This window comes from Staurois parvus, unplaced genomic scaffold (genome assembly GCF_062004578.1).
Source record: "Staurois parvus isolate SC_StPar_1 unplaced genomic scaffold, SC_StPar_1.0 ptg000394l, whole genome shotgun sequence".
Classification (NCBI taxonomy): domain Eukaryota; kingdom Metazoa; phylum Chordata; class Amphibia; order Anura; family Ranidae; genus Staurois; species Staurois parvus.
In genome coordinates, this window is record NW_028318190.1 from 937,467 (window position 1) to 950,483 (window position 13,017).

Sequence of the window (13,017 nt, forward strand, 5' to 3'; positions counted from 1 at the left end):
AGTATAGCATCAAGTCAATTAAACTCCTGGGATATTGATCTGGTCAGTTTAGTAGAGGGGGTTGTTAATTTAACACCAATGCAACAAACTGATTAACAACAGGTGTACTAGATGGGCAACAATGAGACAACCCCCAAAACAGGAATGGTTTTTAGAGGAGGCCGCCACTGACATTTTTTTCCCTACTCGTCTGTTTTTCACTAGTTTTGGCTAGGGTCAGTGTCACTACTGGTAGCATGATGCGATACCTGGACCCTACAGAAGTTGCACAGGCAGTCCAACTCCTCCAGGATGGCATATCAATATGTGCTATTGCCAGAAGATTTGCTGTGTCTCCCAGCATAGTCTCAAGAGCATGGAGGAGATTCCAGGAGACAGGCAGTTACTCTAAGAGAGCTGAACAGGGCCATAGAAGGTCCTTAACCCATCAGCAGGACCAGTATCTGCTCCTTTGTGCAGGGAGGAACAGGATGAACACTGCCAGAGCCCTACAAAATGACCTCCAGCTGGTCACTGGTGTGAATGTCTCTGACCAAACAATCAGAAACAGACTTCATAAGGGTGGCCTGAGGGCCCGACGTCCTCTAGGAGGCCCTGTGCTCACGGCCCGGCACCATAGAGCTCGATTGGCATTTGCCAATGAACACCAGAATTGGCCATTGGTGCCCTGTGCTTTTCACAGATGAGAGCAGGTTCACCCTGAGCACATGTGACAGATGTGAAAGGGTCTAGAGAAGCCGTTTTGGTGGTGGGTCAGTGATGGTTTGGGGAGGCATATCCATGGAGGGACGCACAGACCTTTACAGGCTAGACAATAGCACTTTGACTGCCATTAGGTATCGGGATGAAATCCTTGGACCCATTATCAGACCCTATGCTGGTGTAGTGGGTCCTGGGTTCCTCCTGGTGCACGACAATGCCCGGCCTCATGCCGAGTATGCAGGTAGTTCCTGGAGGATGAAGAAATTGATACCACCGAATGGCCCTTACGTTTGCCTGGCCTATCTCTGGGATATCATGTTTTGGTCCATCTGATGCTGCCAGGTTGCACCTCAGACTATCCAGGAGCTCAGTGATGCACTGGTCCAGATCTGGGAGGAATTACCCCAGGACACCATCTGTTGTCTCTTTAGGAGCATGCCCCGACGTTGTATGGCATGCATACAAGCACGTGGGGGCCATACATACTGAGTACCATTCTAAGTTGCTGCAATGAAATTTCAGCAAAACTAGACTGGACTAGTCTGCAGCATAATTTTTTCACTTTGATTTTCAGGGTTGAATTCAGTCTTCTGTAGGTTGATAATTTTCATGTTCATCAAACGATGGGGCATCCTTACATTCCTAACACATTACCCAGTTTATATCAGTATAGATATCCAGCATGAAATTTTTCCCAATTGAGATCTGATGTGTTTTCAAAGTGTTCCTTTCATTTTTTTTGATCTCTCTCTCTCTCCTTAACTTTTGCCGCATTTTGTTATGTTACAGCCTCATTCCAAAATGGATTAAATTCATTTTTTTCCTCAACATTCTATAAACAATACCTCATAATGACAACATGAAAGAAGTTTGTTTTGAAATCTTTGCAATTTAATAAAAATGAAAAAAAAAACACGTACATACGTATTCACAGCCTTTGCCATGACACTCATGACTGAATATCCATGAGATGTTTCCACAACTTGATTAGAGTCCACCCATGGCAAATTCAGTTGATTGGACATGATTAGGAAAGGCATAAACCTGTCTGTCTACATAAGGTCCAACAGTTAACAGGGCATGTCAGAGCACAAACCAAGCCATGAAGTCCAAGGAATTGTCCGTAGACCTCAGAGACTTGTATCAAGACACAGATCTGGGAAAGGGTACAGAAAAATTTCTGCAGCATTGAAGGTCTCAATGAGCACAGTGCCCTCCATCATCCGTACACGGAAGAGGTTTGGAACCACCACGAGTCTTCCTAGAGTTGGCTTGCCCGGCCAAAATTAGCAATTGAGGGAGAAGGGCCTTAGCCAGGGAGGTAACCAAGCACCCCCTCCAGCGTTTCTCTGTGGAGAAAGGAGAACCTTCCAGAAGAACAACCATCTCTGCAGTACTCCATCAATCAGGCCTGTATGGTAGAGTGGCCAGACCGAAGCCACTCCTCCCTAAAAGACAAATGGTAGCCCACCTGGAGTTTGCCAAAAGCACCTGAGGGACTCTCAGACTATGAGAAACAAAACTCTCTGGTCTGATGAAACAAAGATTGAACTCTTTGGCCTGAATGCCAAGCGTCGTGTCTGGAGGAAACGTTCACCACCTGGCCAATACCACCCCAACAGTGAAGCATGGTGGTGGCAGCATCATGCTGTGGAGGTGTTTTTCAGTGGCAGGAACTGGGAGACTAGTCAGGGTTGAAGAAAAGATGAATGCAGCAATGTACAGAGACATTCTTGATGAAAATCTGTTCCAGAGTGCTCTGGACCTTAGACTGGGGCGACGGTTCATCTTTCAACAGGACAAAGACCTTAAGCACACAGCCCACATAACAAAGGAGTGGCTGCAGGCCAGCTCTGTGAATGTCTTGGAGGCCCAGCCAGAGCCCAGACTTGAACCCGATTGAACATCTGAAAATGGTTGTGCACCGACGCTTCCCATCCAACCTGATTGAGCTTGAGAGGTACTGCAAAGAAGAATGGAAGAAATTGCCCAAAAATAGGCGTGCCAAGCTTGTAGCATCATACTCAAAATGACTTGAGGTTGTAATTGGTGCTAAAGGTGCTTCAACAAAATATTGAGCAAAGGCTGTTAATACTTACAGTTGTGTTCAAAATAATAGTAGTCAGACATCACTACCCTGATCAATCACTGTTTTTGGTAGAAATGATATTTCTACATGGCAAATAATTTACTAGCAGGTGTAGTAGAGTAATAGAAATCCAACAGACCCAACAGTCATGACATGCATGCTGCTGATTCTGTGTAATTGAATCACTAATTGAAAGGGGCATGTTCAAAATAATAGCAGTGTGGAGTTCTATTAGTGAGGTCATTCATTCTTTGAAAAACAGGTAGCATCATGGATCAGTTTGAATACATCAGAATACTTGAAGAGGTCATGCTGCCTTATGCTGAAGAGGAAATGCCCTTGAAATGGGTGTTCCAACAAGACAACAACCCCAAACACACCAGTAAATGTGCAACATCTTGGTTCCAGACCAACAAGATTGACGTTATGGAGTGGCCAGCCCAATCCCCGGATCTTAATCCAATAGAAAACTTGTGGGGTGACATCAAAAATGCAGTTTCTGCGGCAAAACCAAGAAATGGAGAAGAACTGTGGAATGTAGTCCAATCATCCTGGGCTGGAATACCTGATCACAGGTGCCAGAAGTTGGTTGACTCCATACAACACAGATGTACAGCAGTTCTCAGAAACAGTGCTTATACAACTAAATATTAATTAAGTGATTCAAAGGAAAGCAAAATCTTCAAACATTTTTCAGTTTATATAGTGAATGTTTGAGTTTGTAAAGAAGAATACAAACACTATTTTTTTGAACAGTCTAATATTCACTTTTCTTCAATTTTTTTAGAGGAACAACACAAATTTGATATATTTTTCTTCATGTTTTGATTTGGAATAGAATGTGTAGTGTTCCCAATGCATTTGTGTGTATGGAAATAAAAGCTATTAGAAGGATTTTGAGCTTTATTCACTTTTTTCAACACACTGCTATTATTTTGAACACAACTGTATATACATGTGCTTTTTTTTTTCATTTTTTATTTTTAATACATTCCAAAGATTTCTTTCACCTTGTCATTATGGGGTATTGTTTGTAGAATGTTGGGAAAAAAATGAATTTAATCCATTTTGGAATAAGGCTGTAACATAACAAAATGTTGTGAAAGTTAACTGCTGTGAATACTTTCTGGATGCATTGTGTATATATATATATATTATTATTATACAGTATTTATAAAGCGCCAACAGTTCGCTCAGCGCTGTACATTACAATGGGAGACAGAACATGCGACAGTACAATAACAATACAATGCGATACACAAGGGGTTCGAGGGCCCTGCTCCTTGGAGCTTACAATCTAGAAGGGAGGGGATAGTGGTACAGGAGGAAATAGCTGTGGGGGATGGAGTGGTAGGAAGAGTGGAGGAGGTCGGGAATTAGCAGGGGGTGGGGTAGGCTTCCCTGAAGAGGTGGGTTTTCAGGATGCGCCTAAAGGAGAGGAAAGTAGGTGATAGTCTGATGGATTGGGGTAAGGAGTTCCAGAGTATGGGTGATGCCCTGGAGAAGTCCTGGAGGCGGGCATGGGAGGAGGAGACCAGGGAACTAGAGAGAAGGAGGTCCCGTGAGGAGCGGAGAGTGCGTGTAGGGTGGTACTTGGATATTAGGTTGGTGATGTAGTTTGGGACAGTATGATGGACAGCTTTGTACGTCAGTGTTAGGATTTTGAATTTGATCCATTGGGCAATCGGAAGCCAGTGGAGGGATTGGCAGGGGGGGTGGTGGAAACGGAGCGGTTGGTAAGGTGGATGAGTCTGGCTGCCGTACTCAGGATCGACTGAATCGGGGATAGCCTGTGGCGAGGCAGGCCAGTGAGGAGGGAGTTGCAGTAATCGAGTCGTGATATGATGAGGGAGTGGATGAGCTGCTTAGTGGTTTCTGGGGTTAGGAACATGCGGATTTTGGCGATGTTGCAGAGGTAGAGTCTGCATGAGTTTGTTAGTGATTGGACTTGGGGCTGGAAGGATAGATTGGAGTCAAGAATGACACCAAGTACATATATATTTATTTACTACACATATACATACACACATCGGTTTGACTTTCATTTCTTTGTTAGACAGAATGGGTTGTTTTATATATACTTTTAGTCACCGGCCACACCGCTGCAATATAAAAGCGCACAATTTGTGTGCAATTTCAGCGTGATTTCAGCTACAATTTCTAAAAGGCTTTCTTGCTCCTTGTGAAGATTTTCTTGAAGGTTTCTTGTAATTTGCAGTGTGATTTCCATTATATTCTATGTCTATGAAAACGCAACAAAACTGCAGAAAAAAGTAATGCAAAAATGACTTTAGAAACCGCACTGCAGGAAATCGCACATGTTAAGACACTGACATTCACAATCATTGCATGATTTCAATTCGCATTGGTATGACCGGGCACTAAAAGAGAAGTTCACTTTTAAAAATATAAATAATAAATCCCATTTTTTTGCAGGTAAAACATGTGCATTTACTAAATTTTTTTGGAGCCTAGAAAGCATTGCGTCAGTGAGCTGCAGATTGCTGTTGCCATAGAGAACTGCCAACCTGTCAGTGTATAAGTGTGCCTGTACAGGCAAGCAGATACAGTCTGACAGGAAGACTCAAAGAACTACCACAGCTCAACAGAGCTGTGGTAGTTCATTGAGAACCACACTTGACAACTATGAATGAATGACGCAGCCATGCAGGTGGAGCCCTGCAAAGCTGCCCTGTTTTCAAAAAGTGACAGCTAGTATGCGGAACTTCTCACTGTACTGCTGCCACAGGGAGGGGGCATCAGGTAGCAGCTGCAGCAGTGGGAACATGTTACATGTTCCACCTTAAAAATGGGTGGAACTTGTAACATGTTCCCAAAGGTGAACTTATTAAGGTCTGTGCAGTAATATTTTATAATAAACACATAAGACTTGTTATGAATATAACAGAATAGAAATTCCCAGTGTGTCACAGATAAAGGAGTTATTCCTACCTGCAGGGCTTCTCTTATTGGACCCTGAATATCCAAGACCCGGCCACCATGCACAACAGATTTTGGAAGTCGGCTTAAAAACTGATCAACAGATAGCTGGTGACCTGTTTATTAAAAAAAGACATCAATATACCAATTTGGTTTTAATGAATTTCCTTTCCAAAGATCACATGGAAAAGCCACCACAAGTACAGTGAAGGAAATAAGTATTTGATCCCCTGCTGAGTTTGAATATTTGTCCACTCACAAACAAATGATCAGTCTAAAAATCGAATGGTAGGTGTATTGAGACAGAATAGCAACAAAATAATCAAAAGAAATGCATGTCTAACAAATTCTGCACTGATTTGCATGTTCATGAGGGAAATAAGTATTTGTTCCCCTATCATTCAGCAGGATTTCTGGCTACCAGGTGTCTTTCATACAGGTAACAAGCTGAGATTAGAAGCAGTCTCAAAGGGAGTGCTGCTAATCTCATTTTGTTACCTGTATAAAAAGACACCTGACCACAGGAGCAATCAAACCATCAGATTCCAAACTCTCCACCATGGCAAAGACCAAAGAGCTGTCCAAGGATGTCAGGGACAAGATTATAGAACTACACAAGGCTGCACTGGGCTACCAAACTATCGCCAAGCATCTTGGTGGGAAGGTGACAAATGTTGGCGCAATCATTCGCAAATGGAAGAAACACAAAACATCATGAAATCCAGAAGCTAACTGCACATTCCCTTGAGATTTTGACTTGTACAGTATTATGTTTTTATGCACGTGTGTAGCACGGTTTTTAATAAATATTGTTTACCATTGACTTTTCTACTAGGTGGAGCATTTTCATTTTTCCATGCACATTCCCCTTTGTGGCTGTCAATATATATGGTGGAGTGAAGTGGTGACATACTATATTCAGGATCTGAGCTAATCATTTTCAAGCACTATAGGACTTATCATTATGAGGGTCATACTGTTCCGGTAAGCCTTTGATTTGGACACTGGTGTGGGAGCACGGAGTGCATTGTTTTTTCCACTTGGAGGAGTCTTTTTACACCATATGAAGACTTTCATCTTTAATTCATAGTGTACTTTATTTGCATGGATATTCTGTTACAGATACACATTCTGGACTGTTATTAGTTTTGTTTTATGAGCGCTGCTCTTCAATTTGGACCCATTAGAATTATAGGTTACGTAATCTTGAGGAAAACCCAGACAGCTCCCTAGACGTGTATGTTTTCAATTTTAACACAGATTAAGCCAGAACGTTCGTCATGCTGCACACGTACATCACAGTACCCTTCGCTGCCAGGGACTGTTTGCCAATTGGAATACAAAGCATGATCCTCATAACCTTTTGGGCATGAAAAAATTCCAGTTCTTGCATTGCACATAATTTATAATTCAGTCCCACAAGCCTATTTTTCTACCTGCATGATTGGTGTGGAATATTTTTGTCCTTGTGATGAATCAATTGTGTTCTAATACAGGGTTAGTAAGGATCAAAGCCTTCAATCCAGTTTATCTATTATGTTCCTGTGAAGTTTACTCATACTGTAGCACAAAGTATGTTGTCTTAGATCCACATTGGCTAAATATATACTTGATACTGCTTGCACTTGCATCTGGAAAAATAATAAATATTAAGATGACCATACAAGGTACCTGTGGATAAAGTGACCTTATTGGTGCTGCACTTTAAACAAACATAATATGTTCAGAATAAATGGTTGGGCTCAACCTCCTCATTTTATAGAATTCAACCAGTGTTTATGTTGATATTGATACACAGCAGCTGAAACATTATAGATTCATAGTTTACCTGTTTAATATTTGGTAAAATAGCGAGCCATTCAAGTCATATTCCGTTTCCCTGTAGCAGGATGAAAACTAACCCCCTCCATTATCAGACATGGGTGCCACAACTTCTAAACAACTGGCTGATTTTGTATGGTAAGTAGGATTCAAAACTAAGAGGATGCAAATGAGGATTTTAGGCCTAAAACCCCACAATTTGTAGGCAAGTATAAAATGGAAAGCAAGTGTGAAGAACTGTGGCAACCCAGTCATACAAACACCTTGGCAAAATAAATTAGCCAGTGTTATTGAAAAAATAAACGAGTTGTTCTGCCCCCATCAATAAATGTCAAACAGAAAAGCAGGTCCTTTCCGATAAATGTGAAATCCACATCTGTGGCTAACTTGACCTGACACATAGTAAGCTTGGGTGCATCAGTGATCAACAGGAAATGACTTGGTGGGGAAACGCATGGCAAATAACTGGAGATCCAGTCATTCACCCCTTTAAAAGTATAACCTTACTTTAGAAAAACAGTATTTTTATTTCTCTAGGGCAATGCTGTCAAATTTAAAACCGCTGCAGCTCCACCAACACAGCTATGTCATTCAATCACAATTAATAGGTTACAAGGCTTGTAGTTCTAAATAGACTACAAGTGTGGTAATCAGCACATTCATAGTCCACCCACATGTTGGAGGTAGAGTGCATAGGACCCTGACATCACACCCGCAATCCAGTGATCGTAGGTGCAATGCTTTGCAGGCTCCTGTGAAAAAAAATTATGAATACACATTTTTTTTCTTGCAAAAATATATGCATTTAATTTTATTTTACTTCTTAACCACTTGCATACTGGGCACCTCTACCCCCTTCCTTACCAGACCAAATTTCAGCTTTCAGCGCTGCCGCACTTTGAATGACAATTGCGCAGTCATGCAACGCTGTACCCATATGAAATTTGCAGCACTGATGGGCACTGATAGGCAGCACTAATGAGGTGGCACTGATGAGCTTGCACTGATGATGGGTACTGATAGTCGGCACTGCTGGACACTGACTGGCGGCACTGCTGGGCACTGACTGGCACAACTGCTGGGCTGCACTGATGGGCACTGATGGACACAGGTGGGTGACACTGCTGAGCACAGATGGGTGGCACTGCTGGGCACAGGTGGGCGGCACTGCTGGGCACAGGTGGGCAGCCATTGGGCATCGGTCATCAGGGCACTGATCATTGGTGCCAATCCCTGCTCTGACAACTGCCGGTTCTCGGCAGTACTTACCTCACGCTCTGACAGCATGAGGAAAGTGCATCCGAGAACCGGCAATTGCATTTCCCAGTAATCAGCATGTCATTGGACGCGGCTGATCACGTGGTAAAAGGCCGCTGTGATTAGCCTTTTACCACATCACGTGATCAGCTGTGTCCTTAGGACACAGCGATCACGGAGATCGCCAGGTGCGTGCCCCCCGGGGGTGTGCAGGAGAGCGCGTTCTGGGAGGGCGTCATGACGCCCTCCAAGAACTGGCCGGCCGCAGTGCAGATATCATTTGGCTATCTGCGGTCGGCAACTAGTTAAAGTGGTTGAAAATTCTTACATACAGTGCTCAGCATAAGTGAGTACACCCCAACAAATTTGTCAGAAAACCTTTACTTCCTTTCAGAATCAACATTGCCTATGGGACACTATACTACAAAATACTTCCACAAATGCAGGCCACTGATTGCACACAAGACTTGCACACACAAAATATTATTTTACTAACAAATTAATTCAAGACCATGTTGTAAAAATGAATACACCACAATGAAAGCCTTAACAGCAAAGCTAAATTTTAGACAACAAAATCCTAATTAACAAGAATTCAACTACAGGTGAGTCTAATTATTCATTAAACAGGTGCCCAGCAGCCAGTTGATTATAAAAGGGCCTTATTTAACAAAGAAAACCCCTTCCTGTGTCAGCAATGGCACCACATGGAAGAGAAATGTCACAAGGCCTGAGAAAGAAAATCATTTCTTTACACAAGAAAGGTGAAGGCCAAAGGATCAGCAAAGCATCACTTATCCGTCAGAATACTGTAGCAAAAGTGATACAAAAATTAAACAAAATGGAACTGCAACCATCTCACAGAGATGTCCAGGCCATCCACGGAAATTAACACCTCAACAAGAGCATCTTCTGATTAGAAGGGTTGAAGGATATTGCCATGCAAGTTCACTGCAGTTAGCAAAAGAAGTAGAAAGCCAAACTAGTGTGATCGTTTTCCGTGGCACAATACGGTGTACACTGCAGAAGAATGGCATGCATGGGCGTCATCCATGAAGGAAGCCTCTCCTAAAGCTCATGCACAAAAAAAGCCCACCTAAAATTTTCCATGCTGAAAAGAAGACGACTACTGGGACTCTGTACTCTGAAGTGATGAGGCCAAGATATATGTTTTTGGAACAGATGGCTTCAAAACTGTATGGCGCTGCAAAGGTGAGGAGTACAAAGAAACATGCATGGTGCCTACAGTGAAACATGGTAGTGGCAGTGTCCTTCTGTGGGGCTGCACGAGTGCTGCTGGTATCGGGGAGCTGCATTTCATTGATGGTATCATGAATTCACAGATGTACTGCTCTATATTGAAAGAGAAGATGCTACCATCACTCCGTGCCCTTGGTCATCGTGTACGTTTCCAACATGACAATGATCCAAAACACACATCTAAGACCACTGTTGCATTTCTGAAGAAGAACAGGGTGAAAGCAATTCAGTGGCCAAGTATGCAAGTGTACAATCCAAATGCACACATTCCAACGTTAAAAATGGCTGTGTGTATAAGTGGGTGCTGCAGCGACCGGCGGCTGGTACCGAACAGAATCAGCAAGGGAGAATGTCACCAGCACTCCGAGGATCACCAATATGGGTCCAAAAGTTTTAATAAACAATCACATAGTTACAGCAAAGCAACATTTCAGAGTCTTGCAGGACCCCTTCATCAGGCATGTGACCAAACCAAAAGTTATATACAAAGCTATATACACTTCAATCATGAAGTCATCATCTGCTATCCAAAAAGCACAAATATGATGTATTGATATTACGTCCCCTCGGTGGTGTCATGTTGAGGGTATGCATCCAATAAGCTTCATGATGGAGGAGGAAGTTGTCACTATCTCCTCCTCTCACAGATCGACTGACGTGTTCGGTGGTCCTGCCTCTGAATTCATGTACCTGGTGTCCTGCCGAAATTAAATGGACTGCTATGGGTTTGCTCAAATCAGTAGGTTCACCCTTGATACTCTTGACTAGAGCTGCTCTAATGTCACTCCTGTGTTTCTAAAACCTACGCTTAAAAGGGACCTTTTTTTTGCCCACATAAAACTAGTGAGCAGGGGAATTTCCGAATATAAAAGCAGTAAATCAGTGTTACAGTTCAGGTAACCCTGTATCTGGTAACATTTCTCACCATGGGGATTTGTCAAATATTCCCCACAGATCAAAGAGTTGCATACATTACAATTGTAACAACCCTGTTTTTTTGAGAACTTGAACGTTCTCTTAGCGTACTTGGTCCTAGGGTCCACTTGAACTAATAGGTCACGTAGGGATCTACCTCACTTATGTGCCAATAACAGTAGATTCTTTAACCTCTTGCCGTCCGCCTGCTGTTTATAAACGGCAGGGCGGTGGCAGTCCAGGGTCGGGTTGCCGTCCATAAACAGCACCCGCCTTTTCTAGCTGTGCGCGCTCCCTGGGAGCGCGCACCACCGCAATCCGGTGCCCGCTGTGTCCTCCGGACACAGTGAAACACCGATCCTCGGACGGGACCTCTGTACGAGGTCCCGATCATGTGATCACTGATTGGCAAATCAGTGATCACATGCAAAGTAGTAAGCAAGATGTCACTTGTGACATCATTGCTTACTATTTGTGAAATCTGTGAATGATCACAGAGGTCACATGGTACAAGGCTATACACAACAGCCTTGTACCATGTGACAAGCTGTGACCACTCACAGCTCACTCAGTAATTCTCAATGACTGCAGGAATGCAGACAGAGAGAAAGAGAAATGATTGCTTTTACATCCTATATATGTGTAAAAGCAATCAGTGTAAAAAAAAAAAAAAAAAATCTTCATCACCCTCCACAAGTAGTACAGTGTCACCATGGTGACAGTGTACTGCTAGGGTGACAGTATGTAAAAAAAATTAAAAAATAAAAAATAATAATATAAAAAAAATAAAATAAAATGTAAAAAAAAATGTTTAAAAATTATAATTTTTGGTTATAAACTAATTTGGATTTTTTTTTTTACTAAAAAAATAACGGAATAAATTTTGGCTAAGATTTATGATGAAATATTATTTATTTGCAAAATTTTATTTAAAAAAACACTTTTTTTCAAAATTTTGGAACTTTTTCATTTACATAGTAAAAAAAATAAAAATCCCAGTGGTGAATAAATACCACCAAAATAAAGCTTTATCTGTCTCAAAAAAATGGTAAAAAATTCATATGGGTACAGTGTTGCATGACCGCGCAATTGTCATTCAAAGTGTGATAGCGCTGAAAGCTAAAAATTGCCCTGGACAGGAAGGGGGTAAAAGTGTCCGGACAGGAAGTGGTTAAGTCGTGTGAGTGTCATCAGCCCTAAGGATGTTCATGTTATGCATAACCGTGTTTAATATGCTCATTTTCCTGATTGAAGCCATGTATAAATCATGGCCTGCTGGTGGCCCTAGAGCTGCCTTCAAAATTTGCTGTAGCTCTTGCTAATGCCTGGTCAAGTACTCGAGTAGGATAACCTCGTTCCACAAATTTTATGTACATGGCCTCAAGTTGTTCTATCCTGTCAATTAGTGTCAGACACCACCTGGCGGTACCTCTAGCAATCCACAGGACAGGATTCCCCAGAGCGCGGGGTCTAAGCCCCAGTCTGCTTGTTCACCAGGGCCCCTGATGGTGGGATGGACTTGGAGCAGACAGTGACCAGGTCGCGGCCCCTGAGTACACTTGCCTGTGGTAGAGGGATCCGCCAGAGGTATATACTGGTAGAGAGCCTGATGTGAAGAGGTGAATAGGCCTGAGCAGCGGTGACCGGATCTGTACAGGATGGATGGATGGCAGGGTAGTGAAGCGTGATCAGACAGGTCGGGTCGGTAACAGTGGGGACAGCACAGTACAAAGCAGCAAAGAGTAGTCAGGTCACTCGCCGGGTTCGGTAACAGGAGTTCAGATCAATAGGGATATCCAGAAGAGTAGTCAAACGAGCCAGGGATCAGAGCAGAGCGCATGCGCAGACCCGTGCGCCGCCATGATTGCTGACAATTAGACAGCATTAAATGCGTAACACGCTCTTGAACTGTGAGATAGGCAGGCTATCAAGGAGATGCTTGGGATGTGCGCTCTGGTAATGCAGTGGGGTGTTCCTGTCTGTTGGTTTGGAGAACACAGATGTCTGGAATGTAGCCTGGTTATTAGTGATCC

General features: G+C 42.9%; 1 protein-coding gene across 3 annotated transcripts in view; it reads right to left on the minus strand.

Moving 5' to 3' along the window:
- UBXN11 (UBX domain protein 11) overlaps positions 1–13,017 on the minus strand; it is a 49,073-nt gene that overhangs the window by 4,778 nt on the left and 31,278 nt on the right. For 2 of the 3 annotated variants that reach the window (XM_089686222.1, XM_089686221.1), the window contains exon 11: positions 5,744–5,847. In XM_089686222.1, the coding sequence (XP_089542348.1) occupies positions 5,744–5,847 (104 nt within the window). Of the gene's footprint in view, positions 1–4,776; positions 5,053–5,743; positions 5,848–13,017 lie in introns of those variants that run through there. The other variant, XM_089686224.1, reaches the window with a different exon arrangement.